Source organism: Acyrthosiphon pisum, chromosome X (genome assembly GCF_005508785.2).
Source record: "Acyrthosiphon pisum isolate AL4f chromosome X, pea_aphid_22Mar2018_4r6ur, whole genome shotgun sequence".
Taxonomy (NCBI): domain Eukaryota; kingdom Metazoa; phylum Arthropoda; class Insecta; order Hemiptera; family Aphididae; genus Acyrthosiphon; species Acyrthosiphon pisum.
The window spans coordinates 127,398,564-127,418,868 of NC_042493.1; the positions used below are offsets into that span (position 1 = coordinate 127,398,564).

General features: G+C 29.0%; 1 protein-coding gene across 2 annotated transcripts; it reads right to left on the bottom strand.

Annotated features, from left to right (window-relative positions):
- Positions 1–1,959: 1,959 nt before the first annotated feature.
- On the bottom strand, positions 1,960–5,262 carry LOC100570731. 2 transcript variants are annotated; one of them, XM_003247622.4, is made up of 4 exons: positions 5,088–5,262; positions 4,126–4,227; positions 3,748–4,011; positions 1,960–3,641 (listed from the first exon to the last, which is right to left on the bottom strand). In XM_003247622.4, exons 1-4 carry the CDS (start codon positions 5,142–5,144, stop codon positions 3,612–3,614), a joined length of 453 nt encoding a protein of 150 aa, XP_003247670.1. In that variant the 5' UTR covers positions 5,145–5,262; the 3' UTR covers positions 1,960–3,611. The 2 variants fall into 2 exon arrangements, with proteins under 2 accessions (XP_003247670.1, XP_016663643.1); XM_016808154.2 differs by lacking the exon at positions 4,126–4,227.
- Positions 5,263–20,305: the final 15,043 nt, after the last annotated feature.

The window sequence follows — 20,305 nt, forward strand, 5'->3', positions numbered from 1 at the left end:
CTCCACTTCACTCAGAACCTAACAGAGGAAAAGTTTTAAAAGTCATATCAGCTTAAAAACTCTAGTTAGTTTCCCGTCAGCACAACGACGACTATATATTTAATATATATTATTATTTATTATATATTTATATGTAATATTATTTCTTCAAATAAAACGATAAAGGTACATAGTATTACGTAATTTCTTACTACCAACGTTTTCATACGGTACCTACGCCTTGTGTTAGCAAGTATTTCATGATTCGGCCTGTTAAACAGTACTAATAATAAATAATATATATATTTACAGGGTGGTTCATTAAGCGTAAAACACTCATTCTCTCAAAAAGTATTAATGTTTTTGAGATAATAAGTTTTTTATGCTTAATGAATCATTCTGTATATATATTATATATATATATATTATATACATTACTAGTGATATATTACTAGTGTATACTAGTGTGATTTAGACACTTTTTGTTTCTGAAAAAATAAATAACAAATTATGTATAAATATACATATGAACCATACATAAAAAAAAATTGTCTTCATCGTTTTAAACTAAACGAATCGTTCAGCTGCTGCAGTAGGTATGGGAAAAATGTATATCGATTGTAAATAAATTGACCCAATTAAATAGAAAACGTCTTGATCGCGTAGATCTACAACCGTGTGAGTTCGCGTTCAAGTGCCGTGTTGATAAGAATATTATATTGATTAGCGTTTTAAACGACCTTAAAAAGCCAACAGACCTATAATATAGCGAGCAAACACAATATTATAATTGGCCGAACCAATGTAAATGTATCCTAATATGTATTATACTTATTAAGAACGTACCGACAACGTGTATACGCGTACAGCGAGTTAAGATCGATAATAATGTTATATTTATCGAATATTAGAGCGTAGGACGCAGGTGGTCGACTTGACGTGATATTAATTACGTACCTACGGTTTTTTTTTATTTCTAATCCGACATGAAGCAATATACATTTACATTACAGTAAAATATTATTATCATCTTTCGCCCCGCGTTATGACTTAGGTCTGAAACATAAAGACGTATGATCGAAACTATGACGAACTAGAACCTATAGTAGGTACCTATGAATATGATATATGTTTTTTAAACATATACAATATGCAAGGCTGGGCATTAACGAGTTAAAAAGTTAAAGTTAAGTTAAAATGTTAATTGCGTTTAAACTTTTATACTTAACTAGTTAGGTACTTTTGGCTTTTCATTAACTTAACTTTTAACTTACTACATTTCTTTATTAATTAACGTGAAATTAACGAATTCATTTTTCATTTTAAGAAGTTAATTTATTTTGTTTTTAATTTAATTTAATTTTGTTTTCATGTCAAAAAAAATATTTACAGTGAATTGTTTAATTTTAATAATTTATATCATTCAAAACTAACTTATATGGAAATACTGTGTAACGTATTAACACTATAGTCTATAATTTAGTTTTGGTTTGGGAAAAAATTAAGTATATTAGCATTGTATAAACAAATTAACTTTTTTTAACTTAATAAAAAGTTAATAAAAAGTGTGTATTAACTTTTAACTTGACTGAGTTAAACTATAGTTAAATTAACTTTTAACGTGATTGGTGCATATTAACTTAACTTAGCTGAGTTAAAAAAAAAATCATTGACTTACCCAGCCTTGTATATATGTTTTGGGCTGGACACGAAGATATTTTGTTTCTGATCTTTCGTGAGGTTTTCGTTGTCATGGACCAAAACATATTAATGATTTGAAGATTTTCCTTGTAGAGGAAAACACCGAATGTCGCTTTTAGTGCTAATGTTTAAGATTGGGACTTGTGACATTGTCTTACATTGCACCCAAAAACGAAATCGACAAAAAAAATCGTAGGTACACTGAGCTAGTTGCAGTTATAACTACATAGTAATATTAGTCATATACTCGTAAATCATAATATACAACATTAGTCAGAATTTAGGTAAGAAAAGGTGAACATTTATTTTGGTAAATGTATATAATAATAAACAAACTTATATGTAAAACTAATTTAAGAAAATATTGTATCATTTATATGTAACTAAATACCTAATTTCATTTTTCAAGCTAATTACCTAAGCAGTTTAAGCTGTACCATGAATAAAAAAAAAAAATAACAAAAAACAAAAAACAAAAGTTTTAAAAAAATTAACAAATTATTATATTATAGACTTACATATTATTTTGAATATCGTCTTTTAAACTAAACTATTATATTTAACAACATTTTATTCGCGTCTTTCGGTCTTAAGTGGGATCTAATGACTATTATTTTTCATTAAACCGTATAAAATTGTATATTATCATAAAACGTCTTGGGAAAAAAGGTAATTTGTCAGGAATCGTTAATGCATTATATTATATTATAATGTTATATACAAGTATTTTTTTTTTGGCGTTTCAGATCACATTTATGTTTATAAAAAATGGGTCCAAAACTGTTTTTACGAAACCTCAAAAACTTAAGCAACAAAAAATTAATTATAATACTTCGATAAAATTACGAAAATTTACGACAAAAATAATAAACGGTTTCAGTGGCCACAATATAAAATATAACATCTGATTTCATTTTATACGGACGTTATAATATTGTTACGATAATATTTATAAATATATTTTAGAGGATGCACACCCGCATGTTTATTATCCGTCTTACAAATGTACAAAATAGCAAAAACTATTTTGTGAGGCACAATATTTCTCTCACCATGTTTGTTTTAGAACTACTAAATCTTCACAACGCGTAAGGAAAAACTTTATCTGTGCAACAGCGTTTGTATTTTTTTAATATCACTATCCAATCATTTTTTATAAGCAAATGAAAAAAAAACCAAATGTTTAGTAGCAAATAACTTTTATTGTATTTATGTTGTCTAAAATGTAGGGACGCTGTTGCATAGATAATTTTCTACTCTATATGTTCAGACATTATGGAGCCACTCCTACAAACACGGAAAAATTAATATTACTGTGCTCCACAAAATGGTTTTTGCTATGTTGTACACTTGTAAGACGAATATAACACATGCGGCTGTGACGTCTTCTTAAACGGTTCTTTTCCTATACGTTTAGCCACCGCTCAACTGCACTTATTATACATATTCTTATAATCGTCGCTCAGAATGAAAAGGTTCTAACGTAATTTTTTTAATTGTTCTGGAGAACGTTTTTAAGTTAGCCCGTACCAATCATTCACGTATTAATTAGAACCTTTTCATTTTCTGTATATCATTGAATAATCAACGGGTAGATACGATTTCAGGATTGAATTAAACAACAAAAAAATATTAAATAATAATGTGCAAAAAACCATTTTTCAAAAACATTGATTTAGAACCTTTTGATTCTGAGATGACGTAATGTTTGGGGGTACTATTATCGTTATTACTTTTACACAAAAACAGATTCATTGATATAAAATAATAACAAAGCACCAATATTAAGTATAAAAGCTGTAAAATTGAATATTTGAATTTGTGAGGGTGAAATAAATTACAATATTATAAAACTAAAAAGTAATAAATTAACTGTCAGTTATCACGTTTCGGTTGACATAGTTGGTACAACGTGTCAAGACTTGTTCATCTTAGGCTCTCTTAACTTCGGCGATTTTAGCCTAATATCATAAAAATAAAACTGTATTATTACTTAGTGATCAAATAAAAACAATATTTTATTTGTATGTATAATATGTGTACTGTAAATATATATATTTTATTTACTTGGAAGGATTTCGTTTGTTCCATGAGCATTTCAATGTTTTTCTTTGTGAACTCCCTGAATTGCTTCTCAATCTCGGTGTTTCCTCGGGCTCTCTCAGTGATCACATTGACATGTTCTACCATGTGCCTAAGTTGTTCGCTTTTCTCGTTTAAGTCGTCCGAGAAGAGTTCCATAGGCCAGGTCTTGGCGTACGTATCCATGGCTGTTTGGAATTGCTTGGAGGATTCCATGATCAGATCGGACACGGTAGATTTTCCTTCAAACTGCGCGTAAAAAAAAAAATGTTAAGAACGTACGCTAAAAAAATATTAGTGACGTATTATAACGTAAACAGCGCAATTAAACATTTAATTAAAATATTTCGAGGTCCGTCATACCGATTTACTGAGAGATTCAAATTCGGATTTGAGACCATCGGCGAAAGCTTTCAGACTGTTCTGGACAGAGGTGGTGTCATCGGAAACGGGCTTACCCTGGATCTGAATCGACACAATGAATGGTTATTTTGGATTTCGTTTGAATTTTTTATTAGATATGTATAATACTATATTAAGGATAATCATCTCTGACGTCGTCGTATACAACGGAACTTGTATAATTGACGCAGAAATCGTTAGCCCTGTTGTAGGTATAGTATTTTAAATTACGATGATATTATTAGAATATTATTACTAGGGCTTGGAAGTTGTAGGAGCTAAAAAATTTAAAATATGCATGAAAAAATTGCAAAATATGCATCAATGAAATATGCACTTTTTTAACTAAAATTGGCGAAATATGCATTTTCAATTTTCAATTTTCTTAACTCGTAATTGTATACCTACTTCAAATTTCTATTTCTATATAATTAGCTAGGTCTGCTATAAATTGAGATCATACAGAAAAATATGCAATTCCTACAACTTCCGAGCCCTACAATTTACAAATAAGTATTTCGGCATACTAGCATATGATAGATTATAATATGCGTGTCACAATATCACTGTTATTAACTCCGTACTTGACTATGGCGAGACAATAAATACCTTCATTGATAATTTTGAGTTTTATATTCAATATTAGTTGAAATATACAGGTTAAGAAAGAAAAAAATCAATTTTTTTAGAAAAATATAAAATATGCATAATACCTATGCATATAAAATCAATGAAATATGCACTTTTTTTAGCTAAAATTGGTAAAATATGCAAAATATGCATTTTCAATTTTCAATTTTTCAACTCGCGATTGTATACTTCAAATTTCTAGCTAGGTTTGCTATAAACTGTGATCATACGGTAAAATATGCAATTCCTACAACTTCCGAGCCCTAATTATTACAATATATTAGTGTGTTTACTTGAGCAACAGTTACGAACACGACGGCGACGGCAAATATCACTTTGCAGACAATCATATTATTGTTTGTTGTGTGCAGTTGTCGACGTCGAAAGGATGAAATATTAAAATATATAATATCAACGAGAATTTACAGTGAATTATACTATATTAACTGTAGGTACTGCTGCTGACGGTTTATTGAGAAATACTGATTTAACCGACAGCGTATACACAGTTTACTTGGCTGTGACCTTTGATTTTTCTGTTATCGGATGAACTAACCCAACGGTTATACGTAGTGATTAATATTTTTATGAATTTTCAACATTTCTCAAAATAATTAGATGACTTTGGTGATTTTTCCGTATTTTGTCAAGATTTAAACTTTAAATGCTTATAAAAAATCTGTGACCAAGGATTTTTAATATTTTTCAAATGTCATTGTAACAATATAGTAGGAGCCTTGTATTAAATTGTCAAGCTTTTTTACCTGACAAATAAAGTTTTATTGACATTCGTAGAAAAAAAGACTAATACAATTGGAAACTGAAAATGCTCCTAAAAAGTTCAAAATAAATTAAAATGTTTTGAAAATTTTATCGTGTATAGAAAATGCAAATATATATAACAAGTGAAAAATTAATTTATACGTTCTTTAGAGTTAGGTACACCAAAAATCAAAATCGATTTTGTGGAAAACCGATGTTGCGTCAAAAATCTAGTTTTTCTTTAATTTTTATGTTGTTTTTCCCAGCGATTTTGAAAACTATTGGGAATTTTAAAACTTTACCTCCCGAATGCACTAACTAGATTCACTTTCCCATCGAACAAAAAAATTGGAAACAGTTTTACTGCCACAAACGTTGATGACAGGCACAAAAATAAAAAAAAACACACATCATTGTAAAATTAATACGTTTCATCGTTCTACTCAGAATCTAAAATATTTATTAGTTAATAGTTGGAAATAACGTGGGTCAATCAAATTTAATTCAAAGGACTGTGTAAGGAATGTGTCTGATTTTCAATGGATGAATTTGTTTTGTCAACAATATAATTTATTTTTCGAGTAAAAAATACAAAAAAAATTATTGAAAATAAGTACCTAAAGGAATATTATTTTCAAAAAGTATTTAAAATAGTATCGGATTAAAAAAATATATATATTTGAATACTTTACTAGACTGCTTAGCGAAATCTCTTTGTCGATTAATAAACGACAATGCTATCGATAACTGTGTGATTAAAAATATACCTAATGTAGTCTACTGTCAAGATTTTATTGAGTTTATTTTATGAATAATTAATAATCTGAACTACGGTTATCAACATAACCATTATATATTCTATAACTTTGATCAGGATGTAGTCGATGTTTGCGTGTGATTGTGATAGTGATTTCGTATCCAAGTTCAGTGTGAGGCATCGTAGGTATACAAATAACGAACTACATATTTTATCGACATCATTTTTTTTTTAACTATTAGGTTTTATTTTGCTTAAAATATCAAATAATAAACGTATTAATCAATACTTACCTGAATTAGGTTAGCTGATTGAGCAATATACTAGTATCTTTTTAAATAATCAATTATTATAACTTAGCTAACTTGAGTTTTAACATATACATATAATATGTTTTTTCAAACAAAAACAATTTTAGCTGCATATTTTTAAGAATATTTTGGTAACTTTAATTGCATTCATATTTAAAGGACCTGGATTAATAGGTTAAATGTTGTGTGGATTTTAATTTTAGTTTTATTAAGTACTATAGATGGTCCCGATCACTTCGTTGCCCGTAAAAAAATTGTGATTGTTCAACTCCTTCTGGGTGCAACTCAGCCTTGCCGGTAGGCATGATGGGCAATGTGTGAAAATTTGATTTTATGCATATTATAAAATACTTTACGTTCCATTCTCATACCTACCAAATATTAAAAAAAAATTAAGGTAACCTTTGAAATATTTTACACTAATACCACCGATCATATTATAAAACAAAAAAAATATAAATGTTATATAATAATATATACCTAGATACGTATATTTATATAGATTGTAGAATTTTACTTCTCGGAACAATATTCATATCTACACTTTGATAAGACACTTACATAATAAAAGGTCAGGTTACTGGTAGCTTGAAACCCAACGGAAGTCGTGCCGTGTATAGGTATACAATTTACACGTTTTTTTTAATTATTAATTAACTTTAACGGACTAAATGTATGCCTATGTCACTCACTATTGGTGAAAGAATTTTTAAAATCGGTCTAGTAGTTTTTGAGTTTATTCGTCACAAACAAACAAATCTTTCCTCTTTATAATATTATTAGTATAGATTATTGTTTTTAACATTTTAAAATACACTTCATTCGTTAATAATAGATACAATTTAAAGAATAAAATTCATTGAATATACATGTTTACAAATGTTTAACCGGTAACTTATAATTTATATAGGTAATGTGTAACTATTGTTTACGTGGGTACATTTTATTTTCCGTAACATGTTGATAAAATGTTAATAACAAATGTTATGTACGGTTATTCGGTTTGAGCCGATATCGTCCATAGTTCGTGAGTCCTGGTTCAATTCCTGGTTTGACGTTATTCAAGTTGTTTTTATAGTTCGCACTTAAGGAATATTCACCTCAAACAATTAGTTTAAATAAGTTCACTTATTTATTTAATGATTTTATTATATAAAATACTATTACACTAGTCTTTACGGAATCGCTGGATTTTTACGACTTTCTAACAAAATGCATCAGCAATCGATCAGCGATTGCGTTGTAACAAGAATATCAAAAAAATTTTAAATACTTTATGCTTACATAGCTAAAATATCCTAATGTATGGAGTATTCTTAATACTACAGCCAAGGTTTCCCAAAACAAATATTGTAAATCTTACGAAACAGGACAAAAAGTATACCAAGGTATCTAGTTATTAATTATCCACCCATCTACCCAATCGACCCACACCATTGGTCGTCTGGTCATCACAAAAATGTTCCCAATGTATTGTTTACTCCGTGAATCGTGACTACGTAACAGTGAAGAATATTCCAAGGGAAAAAATGTTCCCTCTGTCATGCGTGTGGGCGTGCATTTGGGCGTGTGTAAGTCGTCGAAACGTGTTTTACAGTATTTTTATGATAAATTATCTACACTGTTAAAAAAATACTTTAAATTGTAAAATCTGTATAATCTAGTAAAACATTTAATGTTCTTCTATGATAATGAGTAATGACTAATAATGAATGATTATAATAACGACTATAAAATTATGAAGTTGGTTAGCCATTTAGTTTTATACCTACATTTATTTTCATTGATGAAAAAAAATGTAATTTATTTGTAATGGCTGGTGGTGCCTAGTAATTTATAACCAACCATCTGATACACCCCTATCAGGGCCGTCCTTTGTGGGTGGTGTGGGGGGTGTCTCACCCTCGCCCCTCGAGATTTTTATAAAATATTTAGTCAGCAATTTTGGCACCTGGTCAAAGTTTTCGGCAATTCGGCATCGTCGGTATTTAACAGTGTTTTTATTATTTAAAAAAAAATATTACTACGTATAGGTATTTGATATTTTATCAAAACGACGACAGCGACATTTCGAATACAATAAATTCTATAAATAGATAAGTTTATCTACTATCAGTGTATTGCGCGACTGTACAACTACACGTAACCCGTACTTATTGTATTGACTTGGTATTATAAAATATTTGCAATTTTAATTTTTGCAGTCGATAGTTGTCGTCCATTGGACTATTCGTTTAAAGTAAGTGGTAACATCTTGTTCTGTAGGTACTATAGAGAAGAACTCTATAATTTTAATATTACCTACATGTTTTTTTTTTCATATTACTCATAATAGTCATAAAATATTTGCATATTTATGCTAATTTAGTAATAATGAATATTGACAGTAAAAATGAAAAATATTCCGGCAAACGAAAGTGAATTTAATTTGTTTACCTACACAAAACTAAAATCATTCTTCTTCGTTTAAATATCTAATTTCGTCCAAAATCGAACATAAAATAACTATAAAAGAACTGTGTTTTTTATATTTTTTTGATTTTCCGGTTACAGACAGACAACAATGATAGTAAACAAGTATATAAATAATGAAGTATAGGTAAGTATAGCTAGTATTGTGTTCCTAGATACAAAATTGTGGGTTGTTATTAGCAATTTACATAATTTTAATTTATGGTACATTTTTAGCAAAGTTTGTTTGACAAACTGATATGTAAAAAATGTCGTGAAAGTCTGGTGTTACTAGGAACACGGATGCTGATTCGTTCTAATAGGTAAACGGAAAATCAATTTTTCGGTCACTGATCGGTGGAGACCTCAGGTCATCGGGATAAGTTGAATTTTCACACGCCACGCTTGCAATGTACCTGTATTATATATATTAAAACGAATTCACTTTTTGTACGATGTAATTTGCGTTGGATGTCACAATTTTTATAATATTTTCAAATAAAAACCGTGACAGGCGATATGATATTTTTATAAATTGAGATATTTTTTACCATGTAATATTATAACTCTTATTTGAATTATAACGATTAAATCAAACGTATTATACAATGATACAATCGATTGATCCACATCCTTGGAATATGATATAAAATCAAATATCGACATTTCATATACATTGGTTTAGAACATATTATTTTGAAACTAATAATATAGCTAAAAACAAAAAAAAAAGTACCTATTATGAACTGAATTTATAGCTTCGTTTTAGACAATTCGATTTCAACCATGACTACAAAATTAGAACACAATAATAATAATATCATCGTCTTTCACAATTTATAAAATATTATCTTTTCTTTTCTTTTAACCGAAAAGTAAAACACAAATGTTTGTCTATAATAATAATAATAATAATTATTATTGTTACAGTCAAAAAATGTTCATAAAACTCTAACTGAAACATACTTACAAGAATATAATTGTTTTTAATAATAGGTACTTACTTAATAATTAATGTACAAACGACACATATTATGAGTTTTGTATTCAATTAATTTTTAATCCAACGTATTAACTGCGAAGCTTATAGACAACACAATTATTATAATGGTGGGTGTTTGTTTTAAATTGTATCAACTTGAAATTGTTAATACGATTGTCAATCACACTTTTTTTCGGGGGGAAAGGGAAGATCGAAAATAGTTTGGGGACTACTGATATGTACCTACTCTTATCCAATAATCATAATATTATAATATAATTTACTTTATTATTACTCGTATTCGCAAATATCGTTCGGTTCAGACTCCAACACATTTACAACGTATATCGGTTTTCGTTTATAGAGCGTATTGAATCGTTTATTATTATCAGATTAATTCTCGATCGATTTTTGTAATACATGTGTGTCTATCATCGTGTGTACTGCAAATGTATATTATAATATATGCACGACGATGGAATACTCCCACAATAGGTATACGTCAATATATTATACAGTAGGTACTTATAGTGACAATAGAATGTAAAATATGGTAGATTTTTGTTTCATTGCCATTTTAACGATACACGCCCCCTTTATGCGTCCCCAAACCATTTAATACGCTTCGGTGGAGATGCGCGGCTTCATTTTTGGAATAAAACAACCTTACCTGTTCGACGAGCGAAATGCAATAAACCTACGCTACACAAAACATTAAATGCGTTCCGTGGAGAAATTCTATCAGACAGAAATGTAATTACACCAAAAAGTAATTCTGTGACAATTAACAATTGACCAGTAAGGCAGTACCCAATCACTTTCCCACTAACCTATCAATATTTTTTCTGGGGGGAGGGGGTTCGTCTCAAAAGTCCTCAGTTGTGCCGCAATTAATATATTATGTGCAGTATTATATGGCAGCCAGCAGGTATATATTTATATAAATTTAAGTAAATTTTAGTAAACATCGTTTACAATGATATAATATCATATTGAATTCATATTTAACATCATCACTCACTTGTAAACTACTTTATAGTAGAGCGACTTCCACTTACCAGCTTTTTTTTTGTTCATTTTTAAAAATGCATATACATTTTTTTTCAGTTTAATGATCTTTTTTAATCGAATGACTTGGCATTAGTGTGTTTTAATTATAGAACAGTTCACAAATAAACACAATTATTGGCTAGAAACGTCCCTTATTTGTTTTTTTGGTATTACCAAGACAAGTCATTTAAATGTATATTATTACTTATAGCCATCCCTACTAACTTTTTTTTCACATTATATTTTGAGTTATATTTTTATATTGTTAAGAGACGTATCTAAATCAACCCAAGACTGGACATTAACCATTTTATTTAATTCGTCGAGTCAAGTTAATATAGGCAATAAATGTTAAGTTTAAAGTTAAAAGTTATCTTTATTTTTTTTTTACCTTGTAAAAATTAAAAGTTGATTAGAAAATAAAATAAACTTCACTTATAGTTAAAATTCAGTTGGTTTTTTGTTTCATATAAAATTAATAATTATACCTACCTTTTTTAAGCTAACAAGAAAAATAGTAATTCAATTAAATAATGTTTATATTGAAATAAATTACTGTGGGTAATTATAATTTAATAAATTAAAAAATCAAACAAAATACATAAATTATTCTTATGTATTTGTTTAGCTACGTAATGGTGCAAAATTTAAAATTATATTAAATATTATGGATAAAAAATTAATTATTAGAATATGATTACTTGGTTAAACAGCTCACAGCTCCACTAAAAGCAATATTAAATCAAAGTTGTGAAAGATAATTTTCAACGAAACGTGACACAGTGGACAGACTATTTTTGTATGACTTTATTTCTACTATAAAATCTATACGTAGACACGTATCTATAGTAGCTACATTGTATTTGCAACTTTGCAATTGAATTTTAAACTTTATTTTTTGCTTATTACGGTACAGATATATCGGGTGGTTTCTTTAGAAATAAAAATTAACCTGCGTCCCTCAGTGTTGTTAAATTGATTGTTCATTTATTTCATTAGCTAAATAGTAAATATTATAGTAAGTCAGCTTCAGTGGCGTACTCACGGGAGGGAGTCCTTGGGGTTTAAACCCCCCCCCCCCATCGGCCGTATTTTTTTTCACTATTTTAATACGCGTATTACAATATAATATTTTTTTTACCAACAATATCACGATTATTGATTAAGTGATTAAATTAATATAATAAATAAAAATAAATGAATGTATTGATTTTACAATGATGTGTTTTTTATTTATTTATTTTTTTTTTTTATTTGTGTGTCTACACGATAAGTAGGTTAGGTTAGGTTAGGTTTGAAATGGGAGTTTGTAATTTGCACTAAATTAAAGTACAGATGCACTAATATATCAGTTGTAATATAATAAGTAGGTATACGATAAAATCGATCGCAGAGGAACGGCTGACCGTATACACACTTAATCACTTTTTAAAGGGGCGAGCCGTCGGCGACCGGTTTTACAAATTATTATATAACTGACGCACATAATTAAATACATTAATGACGAAAATAAAAACAATACAAAAAAAAGTGATTAAATGATTAAGTGTGTGTGCGGTCAGCTGTTCCTTTGGCGTATTGTTTTTATTTTCGTTTTATTATTGTATTTAATTGTGTCTGTGAGTTATATCATAATAATATGTAAAACCGGTCGCCTACGGTTCGCCGCTCTATGCACGGGAGTTTTACCACGGCCGCCCAAGCTCTTCAGAAAATATAATTCATAATATGAAATATCAACTGAACAGGTTAAGAAAGCAGATTACCTCGAAACATAAGAGCAGTAATACAAATTTCTAAGAAAGCGGATAACTTATAAAATATATGATAGAGGGATCCTACTAGAGTATAGGAATACCCAAACTACCATGTATATTAAACGCGACGCATTAAGCTACACATATTTTATATTTTAACCTATAATTAAAACGCATCATATATAATATATATAATAACTGAGGTTTGGTTTTGGAGACGATAGCCTTTTTTTAATAATAATAATAATAATAGAGAAATAATTTTTATATAAAAATACGTGTCATTTAATATGTAACATACTGAACGTATTTTTTTTTTGCATTTTTTACTGTTAAATTTCTTTTTACCCTTTTCACATATAAATGCATTTATTGTCTTTAATTTTCAATTAATTTAATAGTTTCATACATGACACGCGTATAAACGGTACAAATCGATAAGATTTTCTGAAGGCTGTACATTGTCGGCTGTTAATTATTTTTAATGAGTTTTACTATCGGCGATATTTACTGATAATCGCTAAATACTTTATCGAGTATTTAGTATGGCCAGTTAATTTAACGTTTATAAAAGTACTCATACTACACCTTTCTATAGATTAAAATATGTTCATAATGCGTATATATATTTATTATTTATTATATACTCAAAATTATACGTCAGATCATCTCGATTACATTTTCTATGTACACAAATATTTTAAGCCCAAACTGTCAACGTTTTATAATTTTTTAATACGCACTAGTTAAATATACAATATACAAACTATTTAATTTTTTAGTAAATTTTTTTTTTGTAATTGCTTTTTTATATAAATTGAATGCTTTTTTTGCCTTTTTTGACATTTTAAATGCATTTTTTACTAATTATATTGCTTGAAAACCCAACCCTAATAATAACATATATTATATATATATTATAGACATTTATACGGCACGTAGTACATAACGAGTATATGGTATATAGTATATAACACAGTATCCATGAGAATGTAAATACCAAGGGCAGTTGACAAGGGGAGAGTGGTTAGGACTATAAAATAGCCTCCGAAACCCCCTGGATTCAGACGTGGTTCACTCAAGCTTTTACGAGCTACGAGTATTTTGCGCGTTGGTCAGGATAGCGATTGTAAATTTGACAAAAAGCAAAAAACCCATACTAAGTAATAAATTATTTTGAATAATACACGATTTCTTTTAAAAAAATGCTAATTTTTGCCAACTTTTTTCTACTTTTTTTTTTTAATAAAAATAATTAGCACATTTCTTGTTCAATTGCGTATATCGGTTGATACGACAATTAAATGGCTTTATAATAAAAAAATTACATCAAAATGTTGAAAACTTTTGAAGATACATAAACAAATGCCTGATAAGTATGGTTTTGATAAAAAAATGTTTATTGTCCATAACTCAAAAAATATAAAAGTTGGACCCAATCTTTAAGGGGCATATTTCTTCATCATTTTTGGTATACTTTCATAAGACGTCAGCTGGTCACTTCACCCCGGTATACATTAATATTTTTTTCCGTACAGGGACCTCATTTAAAACTTTTGCCTCAAATATCTTAATCCGGGCTTGGCTATACTACGGGTGTTTGAGCAGCAGGTCCGAAGTACGGCGTTCACGGTTTCCTACGTTTCCTACTATTTTTATTTGGGAATGAGGTCGGACAGTGAGGAGAAAGACAGAGAAAGGGGAGATGGTATTTTGCGCCAATTTTATTACTTGTAGTTTGCGCCACGGATAGGTATTTTTAAGTGCGTATGTAATTTGCGCCAAAATATAAAAATATAAAATGTATTTTGCACCACATATACAAATTAATTTTGGTAATTTGCGCCACGATAGAAAACGAAATGTACTATGTAATTTGCGCCACACTTTTAACTTGAATTGCCAACCTATCATTCACGTTTCAATTCCGAGTTCTATCACCCACATCCTACTATTTATCACTTTTTGGACGTACTGAAAGGATTTCAAACAGAAACTTTGATTAAAATTAAAAGTATACATCTTAAAAAGCGAAAATCTACTATCAACAAAAATCGTTTGGAAACTTTTCAACAAATATTTGAAGACTACAGACAAAATAAAATTGACAGAAAAGGCTTAGTTTCGTCTTTAAGCTATAAGTATAAAAAAAAGCTGAGTAAGCAGGTAGAAAGCTAGGTATTTTATTTCAAAAATTATATGTTTTATTTATTTATAATTATAATATGACGGATTTTTTTAAGTAGCTAGGTATTTTATTTCAAAAATTATATGTTTTATTTATTTATAATTATAATATGACGGATTTTTATAAGTAGCTAGGTATTTTATTTCAAAAATTATATGTTTTATTTATTTATAATTATAATATGACTGACTTTTATAAGTAGCTAGGTATTTTATTTCAAAAATTATATGTTTTATTTATTTATAATTATAATATGACTGATTTTTATATTATGTTTTATTACTAAACGAAAATGTACTTATTTAATATAGAATATGGAGTTTGTTTTACTTGTATACATTTATTTATAATTATAATATGACTGATTTATAAATATGACTATTTAGTATTAGTGGCGCAAAATACAATTTTAATAAGGTGAAAAATGGCGCAAATTACAATTTTTTTAGGTACACGATGGCGCAGATTACATATTGCCTTTTTATTTAGTTTTATTTGGTGCAAATTACAAACTTTAATAGTGGCGCAAATTACCAAAATAAATTTTTAGATGTGGCGCAAATTACATATATTTTTTTTTTTTTGGGTTGTTTTTGGCGCAAATTACATACGCCCAGAGAAAGACTGTATAACAATGGACACCAGTAGATAGATGATAATATGTTTTAATTGAACCCGTTATACTTAATTAACAGAGTATAGGCAGAGGGGACCTTAATATAACTAAATTCCAATTACAATATGCACATAATATGTGCGGCTAGTTAGTAAGAGCGTAACAATAAATGTGGCCCAGGGATGCCATGCAGGTGATTGGGTCGAGCCGTGGAAATGCTGACGATCTCCCGGCGTGAATTACGGCGGTAACGGTTGCCACTCGCGCCGACGGGTGAATACAAGCACCCGGTAGGACAGACGTTGACGATCAAGACCGAATTAGCGCCACTATCAGCGACCGATGCTGTGCGTGCTGACGACGCGGCGGAGTACGGATCGCGTATACAGCGTGAGCATGGTGCTGAGCGGACGGACGAAGCTGCAGGGGACAACGCGACGGCAAACGTATACTTATGTACCGTTAGCAGCGAACCGTTCCGTGCATGCTGACGACACAGAGAAGTAAATATTAGAGCAGTGTTTGCAACGGTGACCCATACATTTAATCTTTATTGGGTACGAGACCCCCTGCTAAAAAAAAAAAAATCACTTGTACTATAAATAAATTATTATTAATTGTATCATTGGATTTTTATAAAATACTACTTGATAACTTGATAAGAAATACATAATAAATAAATAAAATAAATTATAAAAAAATAAAAAATAGTGCAATAAGCGTAATCGTAACCGCGACTCGCGATCCATCAAAAAAATTTCGTGACCCATGGTTAGGTTAGGTTAGGTTATGTACGATGATGTCTACCACTGACGACGGACGGCTTGTGAACCCTACCGCACTCTTGTAAATGAAACTTTTAAAAAGTATTCAAGTACAGATACAGATATTTATTTTAAAAAGTGTTTAAAATACGTAGTTGATAACGTGAAAAAAAGTACAAATCAGGGCTTGCAAACGTTATATTTGACAAAAAAGATTGAAATTTGTGTACGTTATTATAACGGAAAGCGATATTAAAAAAAATTAAAAACTGCAAAAAAAACTACGATTAACAAAATATGATATATATCATTAAACAAAACATAACGCAAAACGTAATTTATAAAATATCATTGAACGAAAAAGAACGCAAAATGAAATATTTTAAAATTTAATTATTTGAAAGGTCTATTGGTTTCATAGAAACATTTATTTCATGCAAACAATTTAAAAATCTAAGAATTAATGATTATATTATATTCCGTACCCGGGACATTACCTACCCGCATGAGTTATTATTTTTAAATTTAATACTATATGCATCAACGCTATTTTAAATAACGATAAACGCAAACCTTGGATAACGTTTTAATTCTGTATAACGATAAACTCAAAAATTGTGTAACGTTTTAATAATATTGTAAATAACATAAAACGGATTTTTTTTTCAAATGCAAGCCTTGCACTGGTACGAATACAAATACAGTATTTACAGATACTTTCAAATACTTATTTTATTTTTTAATGTATTTTACCTATTTTTACCTTGGCCTCATAGATAAGTTGAATCATTAATAAACTGAATTATTATTTTATTATTTTTTTTTTATAAATAGAGACTAACGAGTAAAGAGTATACAAATTTATATAGGATAGGTATTAAGTAAATATTTATTTGTTAATTTATTAATGAAAACACATAACATTTCTGTAAATAGTGGGGGTGCATAGTATATTTTATGAACATGCAATATGCAATATTACACAATATTATCAGTGATAATCACAAATTATTATGTTATAAAATATCAATTAATATATTTTATTGCTAGTATTATTATTATTTTTTTTTAATCTAATAACCAACTTTCTACGTATAGGAGATAGTGAAAATTACTTAAAATCTAAGCTTGTGACTGTAATTTTACCTAAACACTATTTTAAATCAATAACATGTTCGGCGATGCCACGTATTTTAGAACGCACATACGCGCGTATTGTGTTGCATGGGCGGCCAACCCTCGTCAGAAGATACAAATGGGGAGGGGTGGGGGTGAGGGTGTCTACATATTCAAAAAGGGGATAGAAAATCTGGAATAATACCCATATATGATATATATATATATATATATCCTGTACGTGAAAACAACGTCTGAGCAAAATGTATTATTCAGGAGGGTTGACGCTCGACGATGTATCGGGTGGTTATTGATGAGTCACCGTGGGGGTCTATAAAGAGGTACAGATCGCACAGCCGACGAGATGTAATATTATACATAATAAATAAAAACATATACATGTGGATACGAGAGATCCACCAATAAACCATCATATTTTTTTTTTTTAAATTGTTTGCTAGTATATGAATACGGTGAAACATTTAACGTAGACACTCAATTTTAAGAAGACATTTGGAACATATTTCTTTTAGATGATTTTAACCAAAACAATATTTCTAGAAAAAATTTATATATTTATTATATTAATTATCGTTATCGTTTTTAGGTTTTTACTTTTTAGACTCTGAGCGTAGGTATTATCTTTTACGATATAATCATTCAAAGTTCGCAAATGAAAAAAATTTAACTATACCTAAACAGGTATACTATTATTCAAAAGTATAATATATTATATTGTCTTTAACTTTAGTTGGAGGTGCGGTCACACACGCACACATATATTTTCCCACGGTTATCGTATCGTGAAGGCATAGATACTATATATCGCGATGGGTTTTCTTTTAATTCGTATATAGGTATGTATTATACACCGAGACCCGGAGAGGCCAGATTTTTGGGTATAGCAATATTATGTACGTGAATGTAAGCGGTACTCTGCGTAATTGCGTGACAACGGCAATGTACGAGAAAGTGTCAAATCGTATAGAAGCAGTGACGCACATAGGTCATAACTGGTGGAAATATTATAAATAACTCATATACGAGTTATACTAACTCGTACTGCTGCGAGTAAAAAAAAAACGTATACCCGAGGATACCGACATTTGAGTAAATACTTCGACGTGTCTCTGTGACCATATTATAATATTACACAATAATAATATATTATTGCCGTAAGAATTATGAGCGTAGTACCGATGGCTGTGACCGCGACAGAGACGCGTCAAACAGACCGTCAGAACTACTCGCGACCGTATGGGATTTCGGTATGCATATACCATGTATATGGTATGTCATTATGAAAAAGTATAAAGCCTCATTTTAAGGCAATGATGTAAATATGCAATGACTATTGTGATCTTATAAGCGCGAACTAAGTACTAGTGCGATTCAAACCCTTCGAAAAGCCGAGAACAACTTTTACTTTGCAATGTACCTACTTATGTGGACTACATTCACAAATTCACAAATCTTACAAATACAACTATTTTTCTACGTTTATAGGTAGGTACTATTTCGAATCCTCGTAGTTCGTGTATAAGTCACATAACTATGTCGGTTAAATTATTACTCCGTGGTGGCGGCAACAAGAATATTTTATCAAAAAATAAAGAAAATTGCAATAATCAAAGTCACGAAAGATACCGATACGTTATACGCTTATTACTGATAATAATAGTGCGGTAATAAATAATAACTAATCAGTAATTTAGTAATAACTAATGACCAATCGTCATTATTCGTGACACGTCACTTGTATAATTGATGAATTGTTATAATATGACAATAAACAATAATTAGCAGATTACGGATTGCTTTATTTTTAAAAAAGTTGAGGTATAGGAATTCACGTGTACGTGCGTATATTTGCAGCATTTTTACACGGTATATGTCATTTTTCCAAATGGTAAATGGGCACACGTCACTTTAAACCCTCAAAAACACCACTGAATGTAAGTACATAGTGATGTAAATTTGTATAATACAAATGTATAAAATTGTATTATACTGGTATTATACACGCTGTATAGAATTATTTTATACAATGGTATAAAATCTGTATAAAACTTTTTAGGTAAATCTATGTCTATCTGATTCTGAAGACGATTATTATTTATTTTGTATTTACAAACAAATAGGTTTTATTTTATTTTCTATTATTTTTTTTTTATACTAAACAGGAAACTAAAAGACTTAAGTGTTAAAATTGTTACTATAACCTATAAAGGATTACTATTTACTTTTGTTACTTATTTAATATTTTACATTAAACATTTATTTTAGTTATTATTTAGAAAAAAAAACCAAAAGAGTTATTTATGTTTATTAAAATTGTTAATTATTACTTTACTTGTTGACTTTGTTATTACTTTTGAATTTAATTTATATTATTATTAATTTATATTACTATTGTCTATTTTATTTGTATTAATAAGACTCAATTTTCAAATAGGAAATGGACAATGGTTGAGTAATCAAGTTTAAATTGTATAATTGTATATTATATATTTAAATACAGGATTTTATACCGTATAAAATGTGTATAATACAGTATAATACGGTATAATACAAAAATTATTATACCCTACTTAAATACAATAGTATTATACAAAGTTTAATACCGGTATAATACAAGGTATAATACAGTATAATACAAAAATAAAATAAAATACCGTATTTTAACAACACTATAAGTACATAATATAGATATAAAATGGTTGCGTTATTTACAATATCCGATCCGGATTGTTCAAC